The sequence below is a fragment of the Melanerpes formicivorus genome, unplaced genomic scaffold, assembly GCF_026170545.1.
Source record: "Melanerpes formicivorus ecotype bairdi unplaced genomic scaffold, bMelFor1.0.p_v2 SCAF_73, whole genome shotgun sequence".
In the NCBI taxonomy this organism is placed as follows: Eukaryota; Metazoa; Chordata; class Aves; order Piciformes; family Picidae; genus Melanerpes; species Melanerpes formicivorus.
The window spans coordinates 1,870,568-1,896,488 of NW_027142425.1; the positions used below are offsets into that span (position 1 = coordinate 1,870,568).

The following is a 25,921-nucleotide window of genomic DNA, read 5'->3' on the forward strand; positions in this document are numbered from 1 at the left end:
CTGCCCAGCTGACCTCCTTAGGTTTGTGGAGCCTCCTCTGGGCCACACTGGTCCATGGGAAGCACTGGCTGTGGACGTGCTCAGCCTGCCTGCATCTCCTGGTGCTTTCTTGGCTTTCCTTGGGGCATGTGTGAGACTTCTGGAGCTGTTAGCACAGGTGGTGCTGTGGGGAGGACAGGGCTTTGTGCAAAGTGCCCATGGCTCATCTGGTTGGAGGAGTCTATGTCCTTTCATGGTTGGGTTCTAGAAAGGAGCTTGAGAGACTGGGGTGTGAGAGCTTTGAGGAAGGACATTCCTGCAGCAGCTGGGTTTCATACTTACTGCTTAGTCTGGGGCCTTTCAGAAAGGAGGGTGTCATTGCATCACGCCACCCTCTTTGGGTCACTGAAATCTCCTTCCTTTATTCAGTTTCACACCGGCTCTTGCTAAGGTAAAACAGATGGGCATGTTTGGACTTAGAGTTTCAGAACCTTGTTGCTCTGTGCTTGAGAATTTGCCCCCTAACGTGGTTCGGTCACAAGGATCCATGCCAGCTGAGAAACTGGGGCCCTTGCTTCTAGTTCCCAAGGTGGTGTTCGTGGGAGAGGACATAGGGTCCATTACTCTGGCAGATGTGAGGGGGATGGTAATGAGCAGCTGGGATAATGTCACTGAAGCTGGAGAAGGAAGTGAGGGGAATGCTGCTGGTGCAGACAGCTCTCTCTTTGCTGTATGGGATTTGTGCTCCAGTTGCTCCCTGCAGAGTGTTGATCTCAGGTTTCTGAGTGAGCTTGGATTGCCTTAAAGCAGGTGCCTGGTGCTCATTTGTGATGTGTTGGAGAGCGAGCCAGTTGTCTTGGCATGAACTTTATGCTGGTGCCAAGGACTTAACCAAAAGCAGATTGTCTGCCAGATTACTCCTGAACAGATGTCTGCAAGTTCCAGGATTCTGCAGATGCACTTTTGCATTGTCAGTCACCTGCCTGCACAAAGTGAGCACTGAAGTAAGTCTGCCTTTGCTTTGTGATCACTGTCTCCTACAGGAATGGAATAAAGTGGAATAGAGTAGACTAGAATTAGACTAGAATTGGAATGGAATGGAATGGAATAGAATGGAATGGAATGGCATAGAATAGAATAGAATGGGATATAATGGAGTGAAATGGAATGGAATAGGATAGAATGGAATGGGATGGGATATAATGGAATGAAATGGAATAGAGTGGAATGGAATGGAATAGGATAGAATAGAATAGAATAGAATAGAATAGAATAGAATAGAATAGAATAGAATAGAATGGAATGGAATGGAATGGAATGGAATGGAATAGAATGGAATAGAATGGAATAGGATAGAATGGAATGGAATGGGATAGAATGGAATGGAATGGGATATAATGGAATGGGATAGAATGGAATGAAATGGAATGGAATGGAATAGAATAGAATAGAATAGAATAGAATAGAATAGAATAGAATAGAATAGAACAGAACAGAATAGAATAGAACAGAACAGAATAGACTATTTCAGTTGAAAGGACCTGTACTGATGATTTAGTCCAACTGCCTGACCAGGTCAGGGCTGACCAACAGTCAAAGCATGCTGTTAAGGGCATTGTTCAAATGTCTCTTAAACACTGACAGATGTGGGGCATCAACCACCTCTCCAGGAAGCCTGTGCCACTGTTTGACCACCCTCTTGATAAAGAAATGCCTCTTAGTGTCCAGTCTAAACCCCCCCCCCCCCCCCTTGTCACAGTTTTAAACTGGTCCCATGTCTCCTCTCACTGGAAGTCAGGAAGAAATGCTCAGCACCTCCCTCTCCACTTCATCTCCTCAGGAAGCTGTAGAGAACAGTGAGGGCACCTTCAGGTGATGCAGAGGTTGCTCAGCCCATGTCCCTGCTCATGCCACCTTTCCTCAGCTGCCAGCCAAACAGCTTACTGCAGCTTGGGGAACACCCAGGCTGCTGCAGGTGCTCCCTGACTTTTTGCAGGGTGGTGCTGCAGGGCGGTGCTATGCTGCAGGGCTGTGCTGCAGAGCTGTGCTGCAGGGCTGTGTTGCAGAGCTGCATTGCAGGGTGGTGCTGCAGGGCTGTGTTGCAGAGCTGCATTGCAGGGTGGTGCTGCGGGGCTGTGTTGCAGAGCTGCATTGCAGGGTGGTGCTGCAGGGCTGTGTTGCAGAGCTGCATTGCAGGGTGGTGCTGCAGGGCTGTGTTGCAGAGGTGCATTGCAGGGTGGTGCTGCGGGGCTGTGTTGCAGAGCTGCATTGCAGGGTGGTGCTGCGGGGCTGTGTTGCAGACCTGCATTGCAGGGTGGTGCTGCAGGGCTGTGTTGCAGAGGTGCATTGCAGGGTGGTGCTGCAGGGCTGTGTTGCAGAGGTGCATTGCAGGGTGGTGCTGCAGGGCTGTGTTGCAGAGCTGCATTGCAGGGTGGTGCTGCGGGGCTGTGTTGCAGAGCTGCATTGCGGGGTGGTGCTGCAGGGCTGTGTTGCAGAGCTGCATTGCAGGGTGGTGCTGCGGGGCTGTGTTGCAGAGCTGCATTGCAGGGTGGTGCTGCAGGGCTGTGTTGCAGAGCTGCATTGCAGGGCTGGTCTTCAGGGCTGGGCAGAGCAGGGCTGCAGGGCCTTTCAGGGCAGTGCCGGGCCGTACAGGACGCTGTTGCAGGGCTGTGCAGGCCCCTGTGGCAAGGCCATGCAGGGCTGTGTTGCAGCGGCAGCTCCCCGCTGCCGGGGCCCGGCCTCAGCGCTGCGGGCGGTGCTGAAGGGACAGCTCCCGGCCCCTTCCCCGCCGCTGCCCGGGCTCGCAGCGGGCGCGGTGCTGGCAGGGCCGGGGGGCACCGAGCACTCTGGAGCCCCTCACACCATCTTCAGGGAACGGCACCAAGCACCACCCCATGGTGGTCGTTCCTGCCAGGCCGGACTGGGCAGGTTCAGGCTGGGATCGAGCAATGCCACATCCAGCTGTTGCAGGGGGGGAGGGGAGGTGTGGACCACATCGCAGGGGCTTCTGGAGTCTCCTCCGGGGCTCCTTGATCTTCCAGACGGGGTCAGATTCTCTTTGTTTTCTGCCAGTTGTTCTGGCTGGGGAGCAAGTGTGTGTACATCCGTGCCAAGGCCTGGACACTGTGTTTGCTGTTTATAGACAGTGGTTCTCATTAACCTCTGCCCCTGCAGGGAGGCATTGGTACATGGAAACTGTGCAAGCAGCAAGGTGAGGGAGAAAAAAGCTGCCCCCATTTCTTCATGCTGGCATCAGGAAGCTGTAACATGAGATAATCCAGATTATTCCTACCCAAAAGGTGGCACTGAATGGCCTGCTTCCAGCAGCTATTGCTGAGCCACATGGAAACCCAGCAGCCCACCGTGGGGGAGGCTGCTGCTGCTCCTGCTGCCCTCCTCACAGCCAGGGATCTGTCCTCTTGCTCACACAGCAGCTGCTGGCTTTGACACACGGCCCTGCCTCAGTCTTCCATCAGGATTCTGGGAGGCAGTGAGTGGAAGGGCTGGTCAAGATCTAGAGCAGCTCAAGGGGAGCATGTAGCCCAGTCTTGGAAGCAAAGTTGTCCTCAGGTCCTTCATGGAGGCTACCCTCTCTGTTTGCATCGATGCCAGCAATGTCTGTGCTGCAGTGCTCACTGGCTGTCCTTCAGCAGTGTTGCCAGTCTCAGCTCAGTGACACTGCCTTTTTGGAGCTTTTGATGCTAAACTCGAGTTGGAAATGAGCCAGACCACCTCACCTGCTGGGTGGTGTGCCTTCTGCAGCCAGACATCGAACACTGTGCTGGCATTTAACACCAGGACTGTCTAGAAAGGCTGAAGTGTGGCCAAGGTCAAGGGCAAGTTCTGCTTTGTCCCTGGTGCCCTTGCCAAGGCAGGCTTGGGTCCTTCATGGGCTTGCTGAAGGCCATGTGGCAAAAGCAGACAGGCCATACTGCAGCACCACAGCAGAAGTGGCACTTGGAATTGTCTGTTTCTAGGTATTTTAGGCACCATTCCTCTGAACGGGAGCTCTTCGGATCTTGGCACACATCTGAGACTTGTCAAAGAGCTTCTGTCCCACATATGTTCCTGCAGTAGTGAGGAACTTAACTGCCACTTCTCACATGGTCTCTCATCCTCTCCCTAGGGCAAAGAATGTGCAGTGGAGTGTCTCAGAGACTTCTGATGTTCAGCTTGCTTTAAATATTGGTGGGCAGAGGTTAGGAAAGGCAAGTTACAGGGATGCCTCTTGTACCTGGAGCAAACGAGGGTGAGGGGTTGTGACTGGTTTTCCTTTTGTCCCATCAGAGTGACTGTGGGCCCTAGATATGGGAGCTACTGCAGAGATATCTCTAGGAGGAGAGTGAGATGGGAGCTGGGATTGTTTAGCCTGGAGAAGAGGGCTCAGGGGTGACCTCATTGCCCTCTACAACTACCTGAAGGGTGGTTGTAGCCAGGAAGGGGTTGGTCTCTTCTCTCTAGCAACCAGCACCAGAACAAGAGGACACAGTCTCAAGCTGTGCCAGGGGAAGTTTAGGCTGGAGGTGAGGAGAAAGTTCTTCACCGAGAGTCATTGGTCATTGGAATGTGCTGCCCAGGGAGGTGGTGGAGTCCCCATCCCTGGAAGTGCTCAAGAGGAGATCATGAGGTCTGTGGTGACAGGTTGGACTCGATGATCCTTGAGGTCTCTTCCAACCTTAGTGATCCTGTGATTCTGTGATACTGTGTGAGATGGGGGACACCAGAGTCTGGGGGGAGGCTTCTGCAGAGTGGAGAGCAGATATGATGGGCCCCGTGGTGCTGGGAAGCCTCCTGAGTGTTCTCTCCTGCCAGAGTCTCCTAAATACTGCAGGCTTTGTGGCCAGGGTGGTTATAGTTTGCCCAGATGGTGGCAGATGCTGAACAAATGAGGACAGGAATAGAACTGCCAGCCAGGGCTGATGAGAAGTGTGAGAGGCTGAGGATGCCAGGGGGTCACTTGAACCATTGATCTGCTGTGCAGCACCTTCTGCAGATATGCATGGAGCACTTGAACGTTCCCTGGTGTGCACCTGACTCCTGTTTCAAAGTGAATGTGTCTCCTCCTGACTCCTGTTTCAAAGTGAATGTGTCTCCTACCTGGCACAACGTTCAGTGGCAGACTGCCCTGACCTGTCTTTGGAGTGGCCTTTGCATGTCCTAAACCTGCATCCTCTGACTTGTCCTGTCTAGGCTAGCCCCATTCTTCCAGGCTTTAGCCCAAGGTCTTTTGGTGGTCTTGCTGGTCTCCTGTGGTCTCTCTGGGCTGGTCTAAATCTTTTGGGGAATGAGCTGCTTCTCTGGAGACCTGTATAATTACTTAATGTGCCTTTATGAGCTGAAAGGAGAGCAGAGTAATTACTTGATGTATCTTCATAAGCTGGCCTTTCACACATCCCACTGTACTTGCCTTTTTGTGTGGCAGTGACACGCTGGCTCACGTTCAGTTTGTACTCTCCTATAGCCCTGCTGACCCTTCTGGCAGAAACACTGCTGTCTTTTCTTCCATTATCTGTTTGTGCAGTTTTTCACCTCCAAATCACTTGCAGTGCTGCCCATCATCTTGCAGCCCTTTCCCCACGCTGTTGGAGCGTGTCAGTTCCTGAGCTGGCCTCCAGCGAGCTGGGTGTCACATGCAGATCTAAGAACATGCTCTCTTGTGTCCCATAGGTCATGCACAGCAAAGCAGGGCAGCAGCAGCAGGGAAAACCTTGCTGAACCCTTACTTGTCTGTTTTCAGTGTAACTTTGAGCCACTGGTGACCATCCATTACTGTGCACCAGCTCTGTGCTGGGCCCAAGAACTGAGAATTGCTCCTGCAGTGCTGTGAGAGCAGGAAACACCTGCCTGTGCCATGGGTGGGTACCCTGGGGTGGGTCAGGAGGACCAGCTGGACACAGGTCATGCCATGTAACCACCAACATTGCTCTGTAGTATTGTCCCCAGGCCACAAGCATCAGGGAGTGCAAGCTGAGACCTGCTGGCAGAGGGCTGCTCTTCAGGAGGTGTGGGAACACATGAGCATGAGCACATCAGTTCAGACATGCTGCAGCTTCTGTGCCTCCTCAGAATCAGAGTGATGGGGCTGGAAGGCACCTCTGGAGATCATCTAGTGCAACCCACCCTGTGCCAGAGCAGGTTCACCTAGAGCAGGTTGCAGAGGATGGGGTCCAGGCAGGGTTTTAATGACTTCAGAGATGGAGACTCTGGGTAGCCTGTTCCAGTGCTCTACCACCCTCAAAGTCAAGAAGTTCCTCCTCATGTTTAGATGGAGCTTCCTCTATTCAAGTTTGTGCCCATTACCCTTTGTCCTGTCACTGGTACCACTGAAAAAAAGACTGGACCCAGCCTTCTGACACCGACCCTTGAAGTATTAGTAAGCATTGAGATCCCCTTTCAGTCTTCTCTAGGCTAAAGAGCCCCAGGTCCCTCAGCCTTGCCTCATAAGAGAGCTCTTCTGGTCCCCTAATCATCTTCATAGCAGCTTCCTGTCCCTCATGCACTGGGGAGCCCTGAACTGGGCACAGTACTCCAGACGAGGCCTCACCAGGGCAGAGTAGAGGAGGAGAACCTCTCTTGACCTGCTGGACACATTCTTCATGATGCCATTGTCCTTGGCCACAAGGGCACATCTCTGGCTCATGGTCATCCTGTTGTCCACCAGCACTCCCAGATCTTTTTCCACAGAGCTGCTCTCCAGCAGGTCTCCCCTCACCTGTACTGGTGCAGGAGGTTGTTCATCCCCAGGGGCAGGACTTGCCCTTGCTGAACTTCATGAGGTTCCCCTCTGCCCAACTCTCCAGCCTGCCCAGGTCTCACTGGATGGCAGCACAGCCTGAGGGGTGTCAGCCACTGCTCTCAGTTTTGTGTCATCTGCAGACTTGCTGAGGGTCCACTCTGTCCCCTCATGCAGGCTGCTGATGAAGGTGTCAAATAGCGCTGGACCCAGGGTCTCCTATGGGGTTTCTGCAGCATCACAGGCCAGCTAGGATGAGGCCAGGGGTTGGTGAGAGCCAGGGTTGCTGCCCACAAAGGAGAGCAGCTGGCAGGATGGGGAGCACATCTGGCAAGCAGTGCTACCTGGGCTCTGAACATCAGCCTGAGTTTCTGGAGCACAGGCTGGTGGAAAGGTTTGGAGCTCACTTGCCCTGGGGCAGGGGAGGCAGAAATTTCTCATGCTGCTTGCTCATGCCTGTGATGGGACATGGGGACTGCTCCCCTGCAACCTGCCATAGCTACACCACGAAGCAACAGGGTCAGGCAGTGAGCAGAGCTGCAGAAGGCAGGGTGGCCAGAGGGTGCAGTGGGACACCCCAGCTGCTTGCTCTCAGATCGCCCATCTGTGCTACCTGGGCAGTTGGAGGCCCTGTCTCTCCTGGCTCTGGGGACATAGAGCTGCAGCATCAGTGAGATGAGCTTGGGGCTGGGTCAGCATAAGTGCTATGGGGCAGGAGGCTGGACCTCAGAGAAGAGTCCTCTACAAGGGCAGGCTGCCTGCTTGCTGCTCCTGGGCTGCCTTCCAGGGGAGGTGTGGACCTGGCTCGTCTGGCTGCTGCTGAGGCGCCCGACTGTGCATCTACGAGGGAGGCTTCCAGAGGATCCCACCCTTCCAGGTTTCCATGGAGAGTGTCTCCTTGTTGAGGAGGGAGCCGTCTGGAAGGCAGCACGGCCAGGGAAATACTGATAGAGCGTTTGTTTGCCAGAGCACATGAATGACCTCCCTCGCAGCTAGCAGCATCACTTCCTCCACTCACCCCACCAGTGGTCTGGCAGAGCAACCTGGGATGCCTGCAGTGTCTTTGTCCTCCCAGCTCCTCGCTTGTCTGAGCATCCCCAGTTCGGCTCTATCTGCCTGGTCCAGCCTGGTTTCCCTTCCAGCTGGCAGGCACAGCTCCTCCTGCTGCAGGGCTGCAGGGAGGCAGCAGCCATCTTCGCTGTGGGATGCATTTGGCTTTGCTGCTGCAGGGAAGGCAGCAAAACTGGGGATGCCCTGTCTCGGGTCTCCTGCTTATTTTGCATGCTTTGAAAGACCTAGGGGAATCTTAAGAGCTGTTGAGGCAGCAGGCAGTGATTCAAGGCACATGCAGCAGCCCCCCACGCGAGGAGGGCCGAGCTGGGGTTCTCATGGCAGTCAGGATTAAATGAAGGCTAAATTCCCATCCCGAGTGTTAACGTGAAGTTACAGCAGCAAGCACAGAGCGTGGAACAGCAACAGGAGGGAGCAAGATGTGTTATGGAGCTGTTGTAATCATCCCAAATGAGGCACTTGAAAGCCAGGGAATTTGAGGTTTCAGGTTTGCATTGGGGTTTGTGTTTGTAATTGAAAAACAACCCAAGCGTGAGACAGCTTAGGAGCAAGGTGCTGGCATTGGTTGGGTGCCTTTATTCTGTGCTGCAGGGGCATGGGCAGAGGGAAGGCAAAGTTCTTTGGAAATGGACAGAACAAAGGTGGAATGACAAACATTCAAGTGTACTCCTCTGGATTGGAGGGTTAAGGCTTTCCAGGGTTATGAGGGCTGCTGGCCCCTGGCTGTGTGTCTCCATACCTGGCTGTGCTTGCCCATAGCTCACCTAACTCACTGCTGCTCCGTCAAACACAGCCTCACAGACTGCCGGGATGGAAGGGACCCTGAGATTCCAGCCTCTCCAGGTGACTGTGCAGTTGCCATGAGCTGGCTCAGCACCCTGGCAAGCTGAGTCTCAAACTGCCCAGTGCAGGGCACTCCACTGCTGCCCTTGGGAGATGATTCCAGGCTCTGACTTTGCTCATGGCAAACATTTTCTCCTGGAGTGCGATGGGAATGTCCCCAGCATCAATTCATCCCCACCGCTCCTTGTCCTTTCCATGGCACTGCTTGTACAAAGGGAGTCTCCATCCTCCTGGTAGCCACCTGGTAGCCTCTGTGTCCTGAAACTCAGAGCTGGAGACAGGTGCATGTTTTATTGAAGTGGAGGATGTGTACTTGGAACTTTAATTCGATTTTAGCTTATGTGTTTTCTTCTTTAGATGTTCATGGCTTTTAAAAGCTATTAAAAGAACGATGGATGAGGGTTAAACAAAACCCCAGAGGAGCAGCATCATAACTGTCATTCTGAGGAACTGCAGCAAGAAGCTCATTTTTAGCTGTGTTTGGTAAAACAGGAGTCCTCAGGGTGCCAGGACAGGGTGGCTACAGTGGGTGTGTGGCGACTCCAAGGATGCAGGGTGGGTGGTGAGTTCAGCCTCAGTTTGGCAGGGGCTTGTGTGCACAGCCCAGCTGGGCAGCTGCAGGCTGTGGAGCTGCCCTGCCTGGTGCTGTGGAATTGCTTGGCTGGAGGAGTCAGTGGAGCAGCAGTGCTCAGGGCAGCGTGTGGCTGCAGCCCCATGGAAGCCCTTGACTGGTGAAATCAGCTGGTGAGCCACTGCTGGCAGGGCTGTGGTGCTCCCACAGAGGGAAAACAGTGACAGGTCTCCCTGCGGAGACTTGTGGGCACTACCATAAAGACTGGAAGCTGGCTGTAGCTTCCAGTCATACAAATGAGATATGACAGTCATTAATAATTTGGCTTTCTCTTAACCCATAGTACCCAAAGGAACCTGAGCAGAAGATTTGCACTGGGTGGTTTGCCTTGAGCAATGTCAGGCAGAGCAAGTCTGAAGCGTGTTTGAGATCCCGCTTGGGAATGTGGCTTTGGGGGATCCCGAGCCGTCACTGCATCCTGGGATGCTGCTGTTAGGCAAAGGTCAGTTTTCTGCTGAAGGAGAAGCATTGTTGTGAGGAATATTTTAAATGAATGATGCTTTTTTTCCCAGAGCTGGAGGCAGAGTGGGGCAGCCGTGGCACTGAGCTGCAGAGGCAGCTCCAGTGGTGGTGGAGCGGAGCAGACCAGAGCCTGAGATCTCTGAGTGCCTCACCTGTATTTCTGTCCCTCAGCTGTTTGGCAGCTGGTTGAGGGATAACAGCAGGGTCGTACTCCTTTGCTGAGACACTGGCACAGGTTGCCCAGGGAGGTGGGAGAAGCCTCATCTCGGGAAGTTTTTAAGGCCAGGCTGGATGTGGCTCTGGGCAACCTGCTGTAGTGTGAGGTGTCCCTGCCCATGGCATCCAGGACTGGATGATCTTTGAGGTCCCTTCCAACCCTGACAATTCTATGATTCTGTGTTTCTGCTGTGGCCTGATAGGACAGGAGGAGGTGGAGGGCAATGATAGGCAGAGGTGATGAGGGTCAGATGTAGAGCAGGATCAGCTCTAGCTGTGATAGCGCTCAGGTCATCCCTGTGCCACAGATGGGACAGTGGTATGACTGCTTCTCCCCATCATTTGTACCACCCTCCTCATCTGGCATTAGTGGCAGTCCCTGGAAAGGTGCCTGCACGCCCAGCCCTGTGAGGCCTCACTGCTGGGGCAGGCTGGATGCAGTAATGTGATTTCCTGGGCTGCGTGTTCCTTGTCATGCCTGTCAGGTCCTGATTGCTGAGCCTGCTGTGCTCCCTGGGCCCATTTCCTTAATGACCAGCACTGACTTGCCTGCACATGTGCAGCACAGATTTGAGCCATCCTCATGGCTTTTTGTTGTGTTATTTTCTCCTGTGGATTTTCCTCGCTGGATGAGATGCTCTCCACTTGTGGAGTCCCTGCCCAGCTGAGCCTACACCTAAGCCATCCACCTCCCATCTGCATACAGCCCTTTTTTTGTGCTCCAGTAATTCCAAGGCAACTCTGCTCCTCTTTCAGCTTGGGAGAGATTTACTGGGTGGCCATGTAAGGATGCTCTGGGGTAAAATGGAGGTGCCCCCCCACCACTGCCATCTCTGCCCGGGTAAGGACGTGTGGCTGGAACAGGCTGAGCATCCTCTGACCCGCCAGCAAGCAGAGCCGTTTAGAAGGAGCCAGGCTGCAAAGGCACCCGACGAGGTGCAGAGCCGGCGTGCAGCTGCTGCCGCTCTTGCAGGGGTGAGGGGGAGCGGTGGGTGAGCACAGCCTCCACAGCTGCCCTTGCCCAGATCCCCCGGGAGCGGCGCTGGCTGGGGGGGGCACTTACATAAGCCCTGAATGCGGCAGGCGGCGCGGGGAGGTGAAGGGCAGAGCACTGAAAATCCACACAGCCTCCAGCAAGGGCTCCCTGGCGCTGGAGCTCTGCTTGCTGGCACAGCACCCGCAGGTCCCTGTCTGCAGCTGCTGCCTGCCCTGCCCGCAGCTCCCTGCCCCGCAGACCCTGGGGCTGGCTGCCACGTCTGCTCCCACCCTCACCAACAGCCCTGCGTGGGAACGTGGGAACAGAGCTCGGCCTCCCTGGGGCTTGCTCAGGTGGCTGGGAGGCAGCTGGGGCAGGGAGGGGGTGGCAGAGAGACTGCTGAGCTGGCACAGGGGAACACTGCCCAGAAGCACTCTGGCTGTTCCCATTTTGTTTGCCCAGCTCCTGGGCTGTGCCTGAGATCTTGCTGCTTAGGCCAGCGGCATGTGGAGGAAAAAAACTGGCTAGAGAGCATGTGGGCAGGTGAGGTGGGTCCCTAGGTAGGACATGGGTGAGGTGGGGTATGGCATCCTGACAGAGGAGTGATGCTGGGATGGAGTCACAGTGAGGAGCACAGGTGGCTCCCGCTCAGGCAGAGAGGGGTAGGTGCCGGTGGGCACTTGGGCAGGGGCCATGCAGGGCAGTTGTGATGCCAAACAGGTTTTTTAAGGGGAGTGATGGTGCCAGGGAAGTGGCACTATCCTGCTTTTCTCGGTGTCCACAGTCTGCTGCTGATACCCTCCTGCAGCATGGGGCAAGGGCATTGTGGTGCCATGCAGGGCAGCTGCAAGGCTCACCCAGGCAAGGCAGAGGCAGGGGCTGGCCCCTGAGCACTGCAGACAGTCTCTGCATGTGCTCCACTTGTGCTTCCTGTGCTTGCCTACTCCTAGAGCTGCCTGCCTGGGCAGTGGCAGAGCCAATGAGCACCCATGGGTGGGAGGGTCTGGCCAGGGATCCTGGCTCCTTCTATGATGAAGTTCTTTGACTCTTCCCAGAGCAAGTCTGCTGTTAATTCCCTCCATCTCTCCACAGTATCAGCAGTCCCCTCCGGGCCAGGCCTTTGGCAGGTAGGCAGCAGCAGGCTGGCAGGCTGTGAGGCGTGGTGGCACATCTCCCTGGGTCCGTGCTCCCGACTCTCTCAGCAGAAGGTGCGGCTGGGCTGCGTGCTCCTGACTCCTGACTTTCCTGTTCCTTCTGTTCCCGGTGGGCAAAGCAGAGGCTCGGTGTGATGGGGATGCCCTGAACTGTCACCCCAGGAGCTTCAGGCCTGGATGTTGGTGCTGCTCCTCCCGGACGATGTGGCTGATACTCTGGAGAAGCCCTTTCTTGCCCCGTGTTCTCCAAGTGCCTGAGCTGGTGGCCGGCTGGGATCTGCGTTTTGCCCTCTGGGTCCTGAGCTTCGCCTCGGCGGTTGTGCAGATGCAGGGCCAGGTCTACTCACCGACCGTCAACACGCACTATGGGAAGTTACGGGGAGTGCGTGTGCCGCTGCCCAGCGAGATCCTGGGGCCTGTGGACCAGTACCTAGGGGTGCCTTATGCCGCCCCCCCCCATCGGGGAGAAGAGGTTCATGCCCCCTGAGCCACCACCGTCCTGGTCAGGCATCAGGAACGCTACCCACTTCTCGCCAGTCTGCCCCCAGAACATCCACAACGCTGTTCCTGAGATCATGCTGCCCATCTGGTTTACCTCCAATTTGGATATCGTGGCCACGTACATCCAGGACCCCAACGAGGACTGTCTGTACCTCAACATCTACATCCCCACAGAGGATGGTGAGTCCCCACCGGGGTGCCCGCAGGAGGTGCTGGGGGGGGTGCTCCGCCCCTCCCCAGCGGTGGTTGGTCTCACCTGGGTGTCGTGTTTGGCGCATGTGGTTGTGGACCCTGCAGCATGCTCTCTGTTCGTGGAAAGCTTTCTCTGGCCACGCAGCTTCCCCCTGCCCTCAGCTGCCATATCTGTCTCGCGTGCTCCTGCTCTTCCACGCCTCTCCGTCCCCCTGCTCCACCTCCATGGCATTGTCACGGGTTCCTCTCTTGTGTTGCTAAATCTGAATCCGACTCTCTGACCGCAGATCCACAGAGCAACAAGCTGGTTTGTGCTCCTGAGGCGCCGAGTGCCAGGTTCTGTCTTGAGTTGGTTCGGGTTTGTCCTTCCTTCCCCCTTCCCACCCTCCCCAGGTCCATGCGCTAGTTGTGGGCGTGGGCTGCCACAGCAGCTGGGAGGAACACTCTGCCTCTCCCTGGGGAGGTGCTCTGGCAAGGAAGGGACCACAGAGCCCTTTTCCGGCCCTGGTACAGCCGAGAGGTTGGGGACACGTCGCTTAGCTGCCCCCTGCCTGCTGGCGGGACGGTGGTGGAGCGATGAGCCTGGGGTGCCAGGGACCCATGGGGCGTGATCCCATTGGGGTGAGGATGAGCAGTGCTGGGTGCCTCCTTCTCTAACGTTTTCCTTTGTAGGGGATCCCACCTGAACTGTAAGTAGACGGCAGAGGAGGCAGTGCCTGCCCCAGCCTCACCGCAATGGGAGCCCCTGGACTGGGCTGGAAGGGATGCTCAGTGGGTCTGCCGTGTGCAGCAGAGCAGCCTGGTGGCTTCTCCCAGGCCATCTGGCTCCACTTCTCTGTCCCTGGGGCCCTTGGCCGTGAGATGCATTGTGCCTTCCTTCCCGCCCAGCACGGCTGGCCCAGAGTTTTCCTCCCACGACGACGCTCCCTCCCCACCTCCCGCGGCCCTGGGGGTGGTGGGAGGGCAGCAGCGTGGTTGTGATTGCATGCCCACTCCTGCCAGTGGAGCCTCCTGTTATTTTGTAGTCTTTTATTCATTTTACAGTAAAACGGATTTCCAAGGAATGCACCCGAAAGCCCAACAAGAAAATATGTAGGAAAGGAGGTATGTAGCAAGCCGACCGGCAGAGAGGCACAGAGAGGAAAGAGAGAGAGAGTGAGAGAGTGAGAGGGTGCCTGGCTGGCCCCTGGCCCATGACATGCTCCTCTGGCACCTCTCTGTGCCGCCACCCAGACCACGGCCCTGCCAGCAGCCTACCTCGCTGCTCCCCACTTCCCGCTCAGAGGAGCACCACGCAGGCTCCGGCTACCTCCACTCCCCAGCTTGAGCTGTTAGGACGAGTGCTGTCTGGGAGCACAGGGCTGGGATCAGGTCAGAGGAGGATGTACACATTGCTCCAGACCTTTCAGAACAGCTTCTCCTGGGCTTGGCCCAATGCTCCTGCCCTCATCCTGCTGGCATGGGCAAGCTCCCAGGCCCTGTGTGTGAGGGGGAGCCTCTGATGGCAGGTAGCACTTAAGGGCAGCCATCCTGTAGGGCTGTGTCCCTGCTGGGGTGCATGAACCCGCTCACGTAATAGGGGACTCCAGCCCGTCCTGGGCTGAGCTCTTCCCCTGTTGCATCCTTGGTCATTTGGCATCCAAAGGTTAAAAGCTTAAAACCTCTCCTGGCCGTGCAAATGCTGCTGTATTCAGCCCCAGACCGGGGTCCTGCAAAGGCTGCTCCATGCTGCTCACACCCCCACTCCTCTGCCAGCCCTGCCAGTGAGGAGCTGCTCTCCACTGCCCAGCACAGCATCCTCCCTGAGCGCCAGCTGCCATGCGGGCAGCTGAGCACCTCCAGTTCAGCCACATCTCTGCTTTGCCTTGCCTCCAGCCCCAGGTCTGGGCGGGACTCATCCTTTTGCACTTTGGGGAAAGGCAGGAAGCACCACCACCGTGCCCCAGAGTGCTCCTGATCCTGTGTTCCCAACCAGAGAGTGGAGATGTGCAAATGCGATCTGGCTCTGTCCCTTGTTGGGCACAAAGCTTTGCCCGTCCCACCACACAGCCTCTTTGCAGGCAGGGTGAGCACAGGCTGCTCAGTGCATCCCAAAGTTGGATGCGTGGGTGGTTGGGCAGCCAAGCTCTTGTGAAAGGCTCAGTGCAGGGAGGGGGTATCTGGCAGGCAAGGGGCTGCCATCCTGGGCACCCTGCAGCAGCGTGCTCCCTGCATCCCAGCCTCCACCTCCCTGCACCCCAAGGCTGGCGGGTCTGCTGCAGCTGGGCTCGAAGGCTTGGAGAGCTCTTTCCTTCCAGCCATTTCCCTCAGTTCTGTCATTGAGTTTCTTTGCTTTGCTTTTCCTGTTGCTGTCCTGGCTATTCACACGCCATCTCTCTGAGTGCCAAGGCTGTCCCCTGAAAGGGCTGCTGCATTAGGGAGTCTCTGCACGCCGCCTCCGGAGCCGGCGGTGCCAGCGATCCCCAGCCACTTCAAAGCGCTTCCTCTCCCAGCCCTCCCACCGGCTGCTGCGGCTGGCAGACCCCCGCTGCCCCCACCCCTGCAGCCAGGGCCAGGCAAGAGGGGCTGGGCTATGTCTGTAGAAGGGGGACAACCTAAGGCACGGTGGAACACCTTGGGTGCGCTCATGTTCTGGCTTTCCCCTCCCCACCCACTCTGCACACAGGCAGGATTTCTTTGCAGCCCATCTACAGCTGCTGCTTGTCCTGGGGAGCTTTTGGGGGATGTGGTCTCTGCCCTTGCTAGGCTCCACTGACTCCCAGTGCTGGCCATATGGGAATCCAGGTGTGACACAGTGGGAATTAAAGTACCCAGACACTGCCCTTCAGCTCCAACCACAGCTTTGGTGGCTATTGGCTCAGATGAATTGAGTCACTTGTGATGAGATATGGGGGCTCCCCCACCCCCATCATGTATTCTGGGTTAGTAATGCTTGGGGTGAGGATAATATGCCCACAGTGCTGGTTCCCTTGGGCCGTGTGTTATTTGAACATCAGCTCATTCTGCAGTACCCTTCATTATTTCTAAGGCCACCTCTGAGCAGTGAATGAGCTCACAGGGCAGGCAGCTGTGCAGTATTGAGGTATTTCAAAACACCTCAGCTCCCACCTCACTGGTGTTTTCCTTGCTTCTGCCACCTCAAAGTATTTGATAGCAGCCAAAGAACGGAGAATTTATCAGAGTGTATCCCTGGCTCAGCAGAACATCCCTGTTTCCCTGCCCAGCTGCCCACAGGCATTTCCTATATGGAAATTTCCTGTGTACCAGTCTCCTCCATGCACATTGGTCCCTTCCCTGGGAGAATGGCAGGGCAGCAGCGCTTAGACAATAATTAGCCATGCACAGTGCTGGGGGAGCTGCCAGCACTGAGGCTCAGCAGAGGCTCAGGTTTTGCTGTGAAAATAGCACTGCCCACCCAAGAGCATGTACACACACAGAGTGCAGTACTTACGTGCAGAACACAGCCCTGCCCTCTGCTTTGTGCTGCCAACTCCTCCAGCTTGTGCTTGGCTGTGGTGGGTGCCCTGGGCAGTCCTTGCTGCAGGGCATGAGGAGGTGGATGTCATTTTTAAGGGGAAGAGTGTGGCTGCCCTGCACATTGCAGCCCTCCGTGCTTTTTCCTAGCGACTTGCCCAATCTCCCTGGCTGGGACTGTGCAGAGTCTGTGAGACTGCAGAGAGAAACGTGTCAGCCCAGTGCTGTGCCAAGGCTGGCTGGAGCTCCCAGCAGCTCCTGGGCTTGGGAAGTGCTTTGGCTGCTCTGTGGGAAAAGCACTGTGGTTTCTCTGCTGCTCTCCAAGGAGCAAACTTGTCCAAGCACCGGCTGTGGCTTCCCTGCAGCTTTTGCAGTGCTCTCCTGCTGGAAAGCTTCTCGCCAGCCTCCTGCGAAAGCCTGCTCCTTTGCAGAGCTGGCTGGGAGCAGAGCACTGCCCTGGTGCTCCACTTCCAGTTCAAGGAGTGATTTGCAAAGGTGAGGGTGGGTGTTTGTGCTGGTGGAGGCAGCCAAGCTTGAGAAAATGCAGTGCTCTTACGGCATTTGCTCAAGGATGGAAATAACTCCTCTGCATCACCTAGGGATAGGGAGATGGCCAGGCAGCAGCAAGGTGCACTGCAGTCCTGGAGCAAGGGCTGATGGCTGGTGGGGCTACCTGACAAAGGTCCCTGAAAAAGTACCCCTGCCCATGGAGTTAAGCAGTAGCAGGTTCAGCAGTCATCATCAGTCCTTGTGCCATTCTTTGTTGCTCCCAGAGAAGCACCTGAGCCAGCGTGGCCACCAGCATGGTGCCTGTAGGTGCATGTGGCCATCAAACGTGGCAGTGCTGCTGTGGACTCCTGCTCCCTGCAGGGTCACAGTTGCTGTGTGGGAGCAGGTGCCCTGGGGAGCTTTCACTGAGGAAGGGGTGTCGTGGCCACCTTGAGAAGATATTTGGGTCTGGAAAGATGGCAGCTGAGGCTTTCTCTTGTCTACACCATGCTGAGTTCAAAGACCCCAAGGGCTAAGGCTCCACACCCTCCTTTGTCTCTGTGCTGGTGTCAGTGCTCTTGGCATGGTTTGCCTAAGCCAGCATGAATCCAGTGTGGATGCTCCTCTTTCAGGGAGCGTGGTTTTATTTTTCACTGAACTTGATCTTAAATCTTCCTTGAACCTTCAGCTAAGAGCATATGCAGCCTTCCTGTTGGCCTGAGCAGTGCCACTCACAGTCAGCTTACAGTGGGTTAGTGGAGGCAGGTTTTGATGGATAAAAGGAGAGTAGGAACTGCAAGGCCTTTTGAGTTTTCCAGCTGTGAATCCACAATCTTAAATGCATCCCTGTGAGAGCAGGCACTGTGGGGCTCTGCCTGGTGGCCTTTGCCAGTGTGGAGGAAGATTTCCTGGGATGGATGTCCTTGAATATGGCAATAACTGGTGGAGGGAGCTAATGGAGCAAAGTGCAAGGGATAGCTGAGGAGAGTGAAGCTGTAATTGCTCTCATGAGCTGGGGGGCATCCCTAGGTTGCTGTGGAGGTGAACAAGGTAGCAAGAAGCAAAAAGCCTGGATGGTGCAGCAGGCTGTCTCCTTGTGGTGCAGCAGGCTGTGCTCCTTGTAACCCCTCTACCCTGCCCCCTTCCTGCTGACAGGGAAGGCTCATGCTCTGCATCTGCCAAGCACACGTGCTGCTGCGCTTCCCCTTCCCCAGCCTGCATTACTGTGCTCCTGCTTTGCTTAGCTTCCCAGCACTACTTTCTACCATCTCTTCCATGGTGCGTGAAGCTCAGGTTGCTTCAGGTTTGTCCCAGCCATTGTTAAGCTCTGGGGTGGTAGTGGATCTCCAGCAGGATCCCTCCATGCTCAGCCAGTTAATCAGCTCACAGGGCTGTTGTCTGTTCCTCAGAGCTGGTTCCTCTGTCAGTGTCTGCATGGAGAACTTTGTCCCCTGAAGCAAAGCAGACTGGAGGGCTGCAGCCTGGCCAGTCCTGGGGCTTTACCAGCAACAGGGCCCCCAGCAGAGGGAAAGGATCTCCAGCTGCCTGTGATCATCTTCCCAGCTCTGAAGCACATTGCCTATGAAGGCTTGCTGCCTTTATCCCCATCCATGAGCAGTACCAAGCAGGCTGGCACATAACACCAGTTAACAAATACTGCACAAGGACTTCATCATTGAAGTGTTTTGTGGGCTTGCAGCTCCCTGATGGAGATGCAGTAGGTCTGGTCAGGCTTTGCATAAGCCTGGCCAGGTGTGCTGGGGAGGGAGTGCATGGGAAGGACACTGCAGGAAGGGGGGTTGCTAGGGCCAGGGTGCTGAAATGAGAAGTGGTGTTGGGTGAAAACAAGAGAATGTGTGAGGAGCTCAGGGGGTGAGTGGGTGGCAAAACAGGAGGTGGAGAGGCAGGGCTGGGGCATGAAGATAGTAGGCCAGCAGGTGAACTCTGAGTTGGAGAACATCAGAACAGCTCTGGAGACAGCCAAGCAGGAGCAGCTCTGGGGACAGACCCAAGCAGGAGTAGCTCTACCTCACCTCTTCCTGACAGGATGTCTTGCCTGGTCTTAAACACCTCCCCAGGTCACCTCTTCCAGTGCTTTCCTGTCCATTCTGCCAGAAAGGTTTTCTTCTTGTTCAGCTACAACCTGCCTCATGTAGTTCCAGGGCTGCCTGCGCTCTGTGGCAGAGAGGAAGTTGGTCTTCTACCTCATTGCCTGGCAGTGGCCTTCCATGTGTTGGGATGCTGAAGCTCCCATCAGCCCTCTGCTCCTGGGATTTGCATGGCCCAGCCTCCTGCAAACTTTTCTTGCCTGCTGGATTTTTCTAGACTTCTGATCATTGTTCCTCTGGACTTTCTCCAGCAGCTCATGGCTGCCTAAGGCCTTCTGCAAGCCTCTTGCTCCAATGGAGCTCCCTCAGAGCCTTTTCAGACCTCTCACAAATTCCTCTGAAATTCAAATCCTGCCCTTCCATACTGCCATCTTTGTTATCCACTACTGCAGGATCCCACTCCCAGAGTGGCAGTGAGGATGACTCACTGATTTAGTTTCCCAGACAGTTTAGTGCTCATCTCAGAGCAGTTTCACTCAGCCATAGGGCTGCTCCTCACTTCAGGAGCGGTACTGGAGGCTGTGTAAAACCCCTGCTACTGTGGTGGGGGGCAGTTGGTGATAGCATCAGGACCCCAGGATCAACTGGGTGCCTGGTGGGACCTTAGATCCCTGCATGTCAGGGGGAGGCTCCTGAGCAATACAGGTACAGCACAGGCAGTTCTGCCTGGGAAAACCCTCCTGTCACCCCTGAGGTAACCATCACCCAGGAAACAGTTTTGGTGCATGCATTAGGGAGCAGAGGACTACAGGCACTGCTCTGCAGCTTTAAGGGGATATAAGGAGAGCACAGCCTCTTCCTGAAATTTGGGGCTGTATGCCACAGGGATGGCACCACTTGGTTTTGTGCCTACAAGGGTGTGCAGCCCTTTGCAGCCGTGGGGCCTCTGCACTGTGTCTGCTCCCCACCAGCCACCTCTCCTGGCTGCTGCTGGCTGCATGCAGCTTGCAAGTGCTGCACTCGGAGCACAGTCTGCAGTGACATCCCCCAGCGTGCACTGCACCATGCCCTGGCGTTGTGGATTTGCTAAGGACCATTTCTGGTCTGGAAGGCATTCAGAACATTACAGAAACCTATATCTTCAGGTTCTGCCTCGGTCAGGGCCAGCTTATCAGCAGTGGCTTTGGGAGTTGGTACAGGACAGAGCCGAGCAGCGCAGGGAAGCTCCCATCCCAGAGGCTCCCTGCAGCGTGCTCTGCTGGTCTCCTGCTGAGGCAGCAGTGGTTTGCAGCACAGCGGGGCTGGGCACAAGGGAACGTGGGCATGATGGGCAAGGCCCTGGCTGGTGGTCAGTGGACATCCAGGGCAACCCTTCAAGAGGGCTCTGCTGGTGGCAGGGGATGGTTGTCCCTGGTAGCTCACGCACGTAGGGAGCCAAGGGCACATGAGCAGATGGGGGCCAAGGCCAGGAGGCAGGAGGATCGGCAATGCTTTGAGAGGCTGACCTGCTGCCAGTGCTGATGCTGCCCCAGGCCCACTCCCCCTCCTCCTCCTCACCACTCCAGCACTCCCCAGGGAGAGTATGGGAAGGGGTCCAGGTGAAGCAGCGTCCTGGCACAGCTCCCAGGCGGCGGTGCCCGTGGCCTGGCTCTGGGAGAGGTGCAGTGTGAGCAGGCAGCGGCGCCCGTGGGGCGCAGGCCTGGCCCCACCCTCTCTGCTGTCATGCTATTTTTGAATTCTCTTTTGTTTTTTGTTTTGTTTTGTTCTTTTATTTTTTGTTTGTTTCCTTTTGTTTTCCTTTTTGTTCTGTCTCCTCGTGTTTGGTCCCTAGGAGCCAGCGCTAAGAAACAGGGCGAGGACTTAGCGGATAATGACGGTGATGAAGATGAAGGTATTTCTGTGCTCCAGGCTGCCACTGCATGTCACGCAAAGCACCTCGGTGTGCCCGCCACCCGCCGCCATCCCCAGGGAGCCCTCTGTGTGTCCGCTGCCGTGCCGGGCAGCTGCGCGGGACGGGGGGCAGGCTGGCTGGCTGTGCAGGGCGCCCAGGCCCTTCCCCTCCTCAGGACTGGGGTGGGGAGGGAAGCTCAAGAGGCGGTGGTTTTTCTTTTTGCTTTGGAAGAAGTTTGCCCCTGCACCACTTGAGCAAGGGCAGGGAGGAAGCATGGCAGCTTGGGAGGAGAGGAGCCCTCAAGCACCTGGGCCCATTTCACCTTGAGCCTGATCACATCCCACCTCCAGCCTCATCCCTCTGGAGTCAATGACATGCATCTGGGAGCTAGCAACTCAGCCACCGCTGTGGGCGCCACCACAGGGTGGCCATGCCAGCAGCTTGGCACCCACAGGGCGCCTGGCTGTGCCCAGGACACCTGAGGTCCACTCAGACACGGTTTCTGTTAACTTTTTCCTTCACCTGACATGAGCAATGTCTTGCCTGCAACCAGACCATCAGCACCAGCCAAGGCAGATCCAGTGGGCTTCTGAGAAGATGTGACTCTAGATGTGCACCAGACCTCAGCAAGCTTCAGAATGTGCCGTTCCTAGTAGCGTGGGGTTGTTCATCTGCAGGTTATGGAGTCTGTGTGTTTGGCTGCATGGAGGAGAAGGGATCAGCCAGGGTGCAGCCCTGACGTGCTGAGGATGGGGGAACCTCGTGGTGTACAGGAGTCCCAGGGCAGCTTGAGCATGGCCCAGCAGATGGTGTTTAGGATCTGGGAAACAGATGAAAAGTGTTTTCCTTGGCAGTACCAACCCCCTGTTGTTTACTCCCACTGACCTGTGCTCCAGGATCTTGTGTACCAGGGCGTAAACTGGCACTCAGCCTGAGTGTCTTGACTGTGCTAAACCTCCACACACTAAATGAGCTGCAGTGATTAGGAGCCATTTATTCCCTGGTACCTCTTTGCACATTGCTGCCCTTCTCCTGCAAGGAAGTCCCTTTGTGTGTCGCTGGGAGCGTGTGGCAGGGAGGACACGGGCACCCGTGTCCCTGCTCTTTGCATGTCAGGGAGGTTGCCCTGGGAAGAGTTGTCCTGCCATAGCTCTGCTCCGTGGGCATGATCTGTCCTGGTGGAGCTGCAGGTGCTTGCTGCTCCCCAGGTCTGGACGTTTGCCTAGCTGCATATTGGCAATAGGGAAGGAGCTGGCACAGATTTGCCATATCTTCATCCTCCTGGAGGGAAGAGGTTTTCTACACAGAAAGAAGGCCACCCTTAGCCATGCTGTGGCCTGCAGCTGGAGGTGAGGATGACCAGAGGTACCCAACAGCCCCCTGTGACTGGCAAGTCATGAGGAGTTGACATGGGCAGGGGTTAGATGGGTGTGAGGGAGCATGTCCACTCTGACCAGCACCTCTGCTGAGCTGGTGTGGCTGTGCCCTGTGAGTCACAGCCTGGCAGGGGCTGTGGCAGGGACTGGCTGCTGGGACTGCACAGTGCAGCTGGGAGGGAGGCAGGTGATGCCAGCACACCTGAGGAAGGCACTGGATGTGGGGGAGCATGAAGGGGAACAAAGTCCATCAGTGCTGGCCTGGCAGCCCAGGAGAGGGCTGGGCACTACAGGCATGTGCACCACGACAGGTGCAGCTGCTTCCTCCCTCTAACATAGGCAGAATGTGTCAGGAGCTGAGCATGGGCATTTTTCCTTGGCACGTGGGCTCAGCTCCATGAGGGATCCCAGGCCAGTGGGGCAGAAGAGGTAGGGTGTCCCCTGGACAGGGCCAGTCAAGAGAGGAAGCGTGGTGGCTTCCTGTCCCCTAGGGTCCTGCAGTCCTTCACAGGGTTCCATTTGCCATCCTCACTCCATGTCTCATGCCCTGTCCCCATTCATATGCCGTGCTCACCCCTGTCATGCACACGTGCACACACTGTCTGCCTCATCACCATGGCTGTGTCTGGGCACTGGGGTGCCAGAGTTCGCACCCAGGCAGCCGACAGGTTTCTGCCTTCCCAGGAGATGGGGGTGGGAGAGTCAGACATTGGCGCACCCACCAGTACCCCCTTGCCTTCCAGGTCCTGCACACCCCCATTCCTGCCCCCCTACAATGCCAGCTTCTGGGACTCCCAGAGCCAAGGGCTCGGGTCCAGCCAAAGATGGGACATGGTCCTGTATCCCAGGGCTGGACTCTGAAACTCCCACCCGCAACAGAGATGCCACCGGCCTGGCTCCCGCATGTGGCCAGAGCCCAGCTTTGGGGAAGAGCAGCCAAGTCCAGCCAGCATCTCTCCTGCATGTGCTGAAACCCCCAAGGGGACAGCAGTGTGGGGATGGCACAGTGGCTGCTACCACCCAGAGAGGGGCTGACAGGGCTGGTTCACTAGGGGTTGGCTTTGGAGGTCTATGCTGTGGCTCCCAGGAGAGTGCTGGGTTTGGCTTCCGAGCCCTCTAAGCCCTGGGGAATTCCTGGCAGCTGGCATTGCCCTTGTCCTTGGTCTGCCTGTTGGGCAGGGTGCTGTGGCTGTTGGTGTGGTCCTGTGTTTAACTACCTCTCCTTCCAGACATTCGGGACAGCGGGGCCAAGCCAGTGATGGTGTACATCCACGGGGGCTCCTACATGGAGGGCACCGGGAACATGATCGACGGCAGCGTCCTGGCCAGCTACGGGAACGTCATCGTCATCACCCTCAACTACCGCGTTGGAGTGCTGGGTAGGGCTGCCAGCCGCCCCTCAGGAGCCACCCCTGGGCACCTGGGCGTCAGCCGGCGGGGAAGGGGGCAGGGGGTGAGGGACCCAGTAGGATGGGGGCTGTACTGCAGGCACTGCCCCTGCCCTTCAGCCTGGCTACCAAGCAGAGTGCCACATGGCAGTACCCCCAGCAGGCAGTTGCCCACCCCAGGCTCACTGACACCACCTGGCTCAACTGAAAGCAAATATTGGTTTGCAGTTTAATAAATGTGTTTATCCAGCACCTCCTGACAGGGCTTAGAGCCATGAGCTGCCAGCAGGCACTGCCTGCCTGCCCCTGTGGATCTGGCAGCTCTCCCTCCCCAGGCACACACTGCCCTCCTGCTGTTTGAGTTGCCAGGACTCCCACAGACACTGACCATGGCCTGGCCATCTGCAGACAGGATCACCAAAGGCTGGCAGGTGCTGTATAGAGGAGGGTGGCAGTACCTTTTTCATAAGCAATGGTGACCTACAGCAGCAGAATGGGGACACAGGGTCAAAAGGCAGTGTGAGCCCCTGCCTCTGCTGCAGAAACCCCCAGGGGCTGGGACACAGGTTTGCCTGGAGCATCACTGCTGCCTCCATTAGCAGCAGGGATAACAAGGAGTGCAGAGCTTTGAGGAGAGTTCCTTCCCAGCCAAGCTACTGGCAGGGCCAGCTCTGTTCCCAGCTGTCCAGCCTGGCATAGCACTGTCTCTAGCCAGCTGGGCCCTGGGCCAGTACCTGGGGCAGCACATCCCTCTGCCCCTGCAGAGCCATGGGGAAGATGGAAGTTAAGTGGTGGAAGTGGTTCAGTAGGAACCAAGCCTCTTCTGGACCTTTCAGGATTAAAAGTCAGGCCTTTAGGAGGAGTTGATGCACATCTCAGAGGCAGAAGTTACAACAGGAGACAGGATGTGAATGAGGCCATCAGCATGGGCACCGTGCCTGGCCAGAGCTCCTCCAGTGCCAGAGCAGCTCCTGCCTGCTGGGGTTACCTGCCTGCATTTTCCTTCAGGAGCATGGTTGTGGCTTCCTGCTTTGAGTCAAAGCAAACCAAACACTGATAGCTTATCTTGGGTGTTCCCTTTACTCTTGAACCTATTTCTCAGCATCTTCCTCACTGAAAGCCTTTGCATTTTAAGCTGCAGCCAGTTCCCCTCTGCCCAGCTGACCTCCTTAGGTTTGTGGAGCCTCCTCTGGGCCACACTGGTCCATGGGAAGCACTGGCTGTGGATGTGCTCAGCCTGCCTGCATCTCCTGGTGCTTTCTTGGCTTTCCTTGGGGCATGTGTGAGACCTCTGGAGCTGTTAGCACAGGTGGTGCTGTGGGGAGGACAGGGCTTTGTGCCTGATACTCTGTCACTGCTTACAACTGACTGGAGAGGCTCCTTGGGGCTTGCAGCTGTCCTTGCAGGCTTTCACCCCTCTGTGCTCTGCAGAAAGTGCCTGGAACTTGGTGGTGTCCCAGCTCCAGCTTCCTGCTCACAGGACTCTGGTGGTAGCAGGGTCTCCTGTTGTGGTGGGACAGAGTCCCATAGAATCTCCCCTATGCCTGGAGGGGTGCCAGGGGTTGGAGAGGAGAGAACAGCCCCTGCTTCCCCATCCCTAACCAGGCTCCCCTTGGCTTGCAGGGTTCCTGAGCACAGGAGACCAGGCTGCCAAGGGCAATTATGGGCTGCTGGACCAGATCCAGGCCCTGCGCTGGGTCAGTGAGAACATTGCCTTCTTTGGAGGAGATCCCCTGCGGATCACTGTCTTCGGCTCTGGCATCGGTGCCTCCTGTGTCAGCCTGCTCACCCTCTCCCACCACTCTGAAGGTAGGTGCCAGCTATCCCTGAGGATGCTGCAGCTGCAAGCAAGTACCTTGCTGATGCTAACCCAGGGAAGAGAGCTCCTTGTTGCCCTGGCAAAGTCAGGGCAGCTTTTTGATTAGGCAGTGATGAGACCTAGAGCCAGGGCTGGGAAGCAAAACCTTCTGATTGTGCACAGGGAGAAGGCAGCTTCAGAGCACATGGGAGCCAGGGATGGAGGCAATGCTGCCAGTGTGCAGGGCCGCAGCCTGGGACCAGCACCTGGGCATGGGGAGAGCTGGAGACCTCCCTGCCTGGGCACCCAGACTTATCCATGTACAGGTGTGGAGGTGATGTAGAGTCTTGCACTTGGGAAGGAACAACTCCATGCACCAGGACAGGTTGGGGATGGACCTGCTGGAGAGCAGTGAAGGGGAAAGGGCCCTGGGGGTCCAGGTGGATGGAAGGATGACCATGAGTCAGCAATGTGCTCTGGTGGCTAGGAATGCCAATGGCATTCTGGGGTGGATTAGAAGGGGTGTGAGGAGTAGGTTGAGAGGTTCTCCTCCCCCTCTATTCTGCACTGGTGAGGCTGCATCTGGAATATTGTGTCCAGTTCTGGGCCACTCAGTTCAAGACAGGCAGTGAGCTGCTTGAGAGAGTGCAGCACAGAGCCACGAGGGTGATGAAGGGAGTGGAACATCCTCCATAGGAG

General features: G+C 56.4%; 1 protein-coding gene across 3 annotated transcripts in view; it reads left to right on the forward strand.

Annotated features, from left to right (window-relative positions):
* The window catches only part of NLGN3 (neuroligin 3), a 46,205-nt gene that overhangs the window by 10,881 nt on the left and 9,403 nt on the right, over nt 1-25,921 (forward strand). The window contains exons 2-7 of one of the 3 annotated variants that reach the window (XM_068163609.1): nt 12,004-12,038; nt 12,188-12,746; nt 13,803-13,862; nt 20,601-20,660; nt 23,266-23,415; nt 25,048-25,233. In XM_068163609.1, the coding sequence (XP_068019710.1) occupies nt 12,509-12,746; nt 13,803-13,862; nt 20,601-20,660; nt 23,266-23,415; nt 25,048-25,233 (694 nt within the window). In that variant the 5' untranslated portion in view covers nt 12,004-12,038; nt 12,188-12,508. The remainder of the gene's footprint in view (nt 1-12,003; nt 12,039-12,187; nt 12,747-13,802; nt 13,863-20,600; nt 20,661-23,265; nt 23,416-25,047; nt 25,234-25,921) is intronic. The other 2 variants (XM_068163610.1, XM_068163611.1) reach the window with 2 other exon arrangements.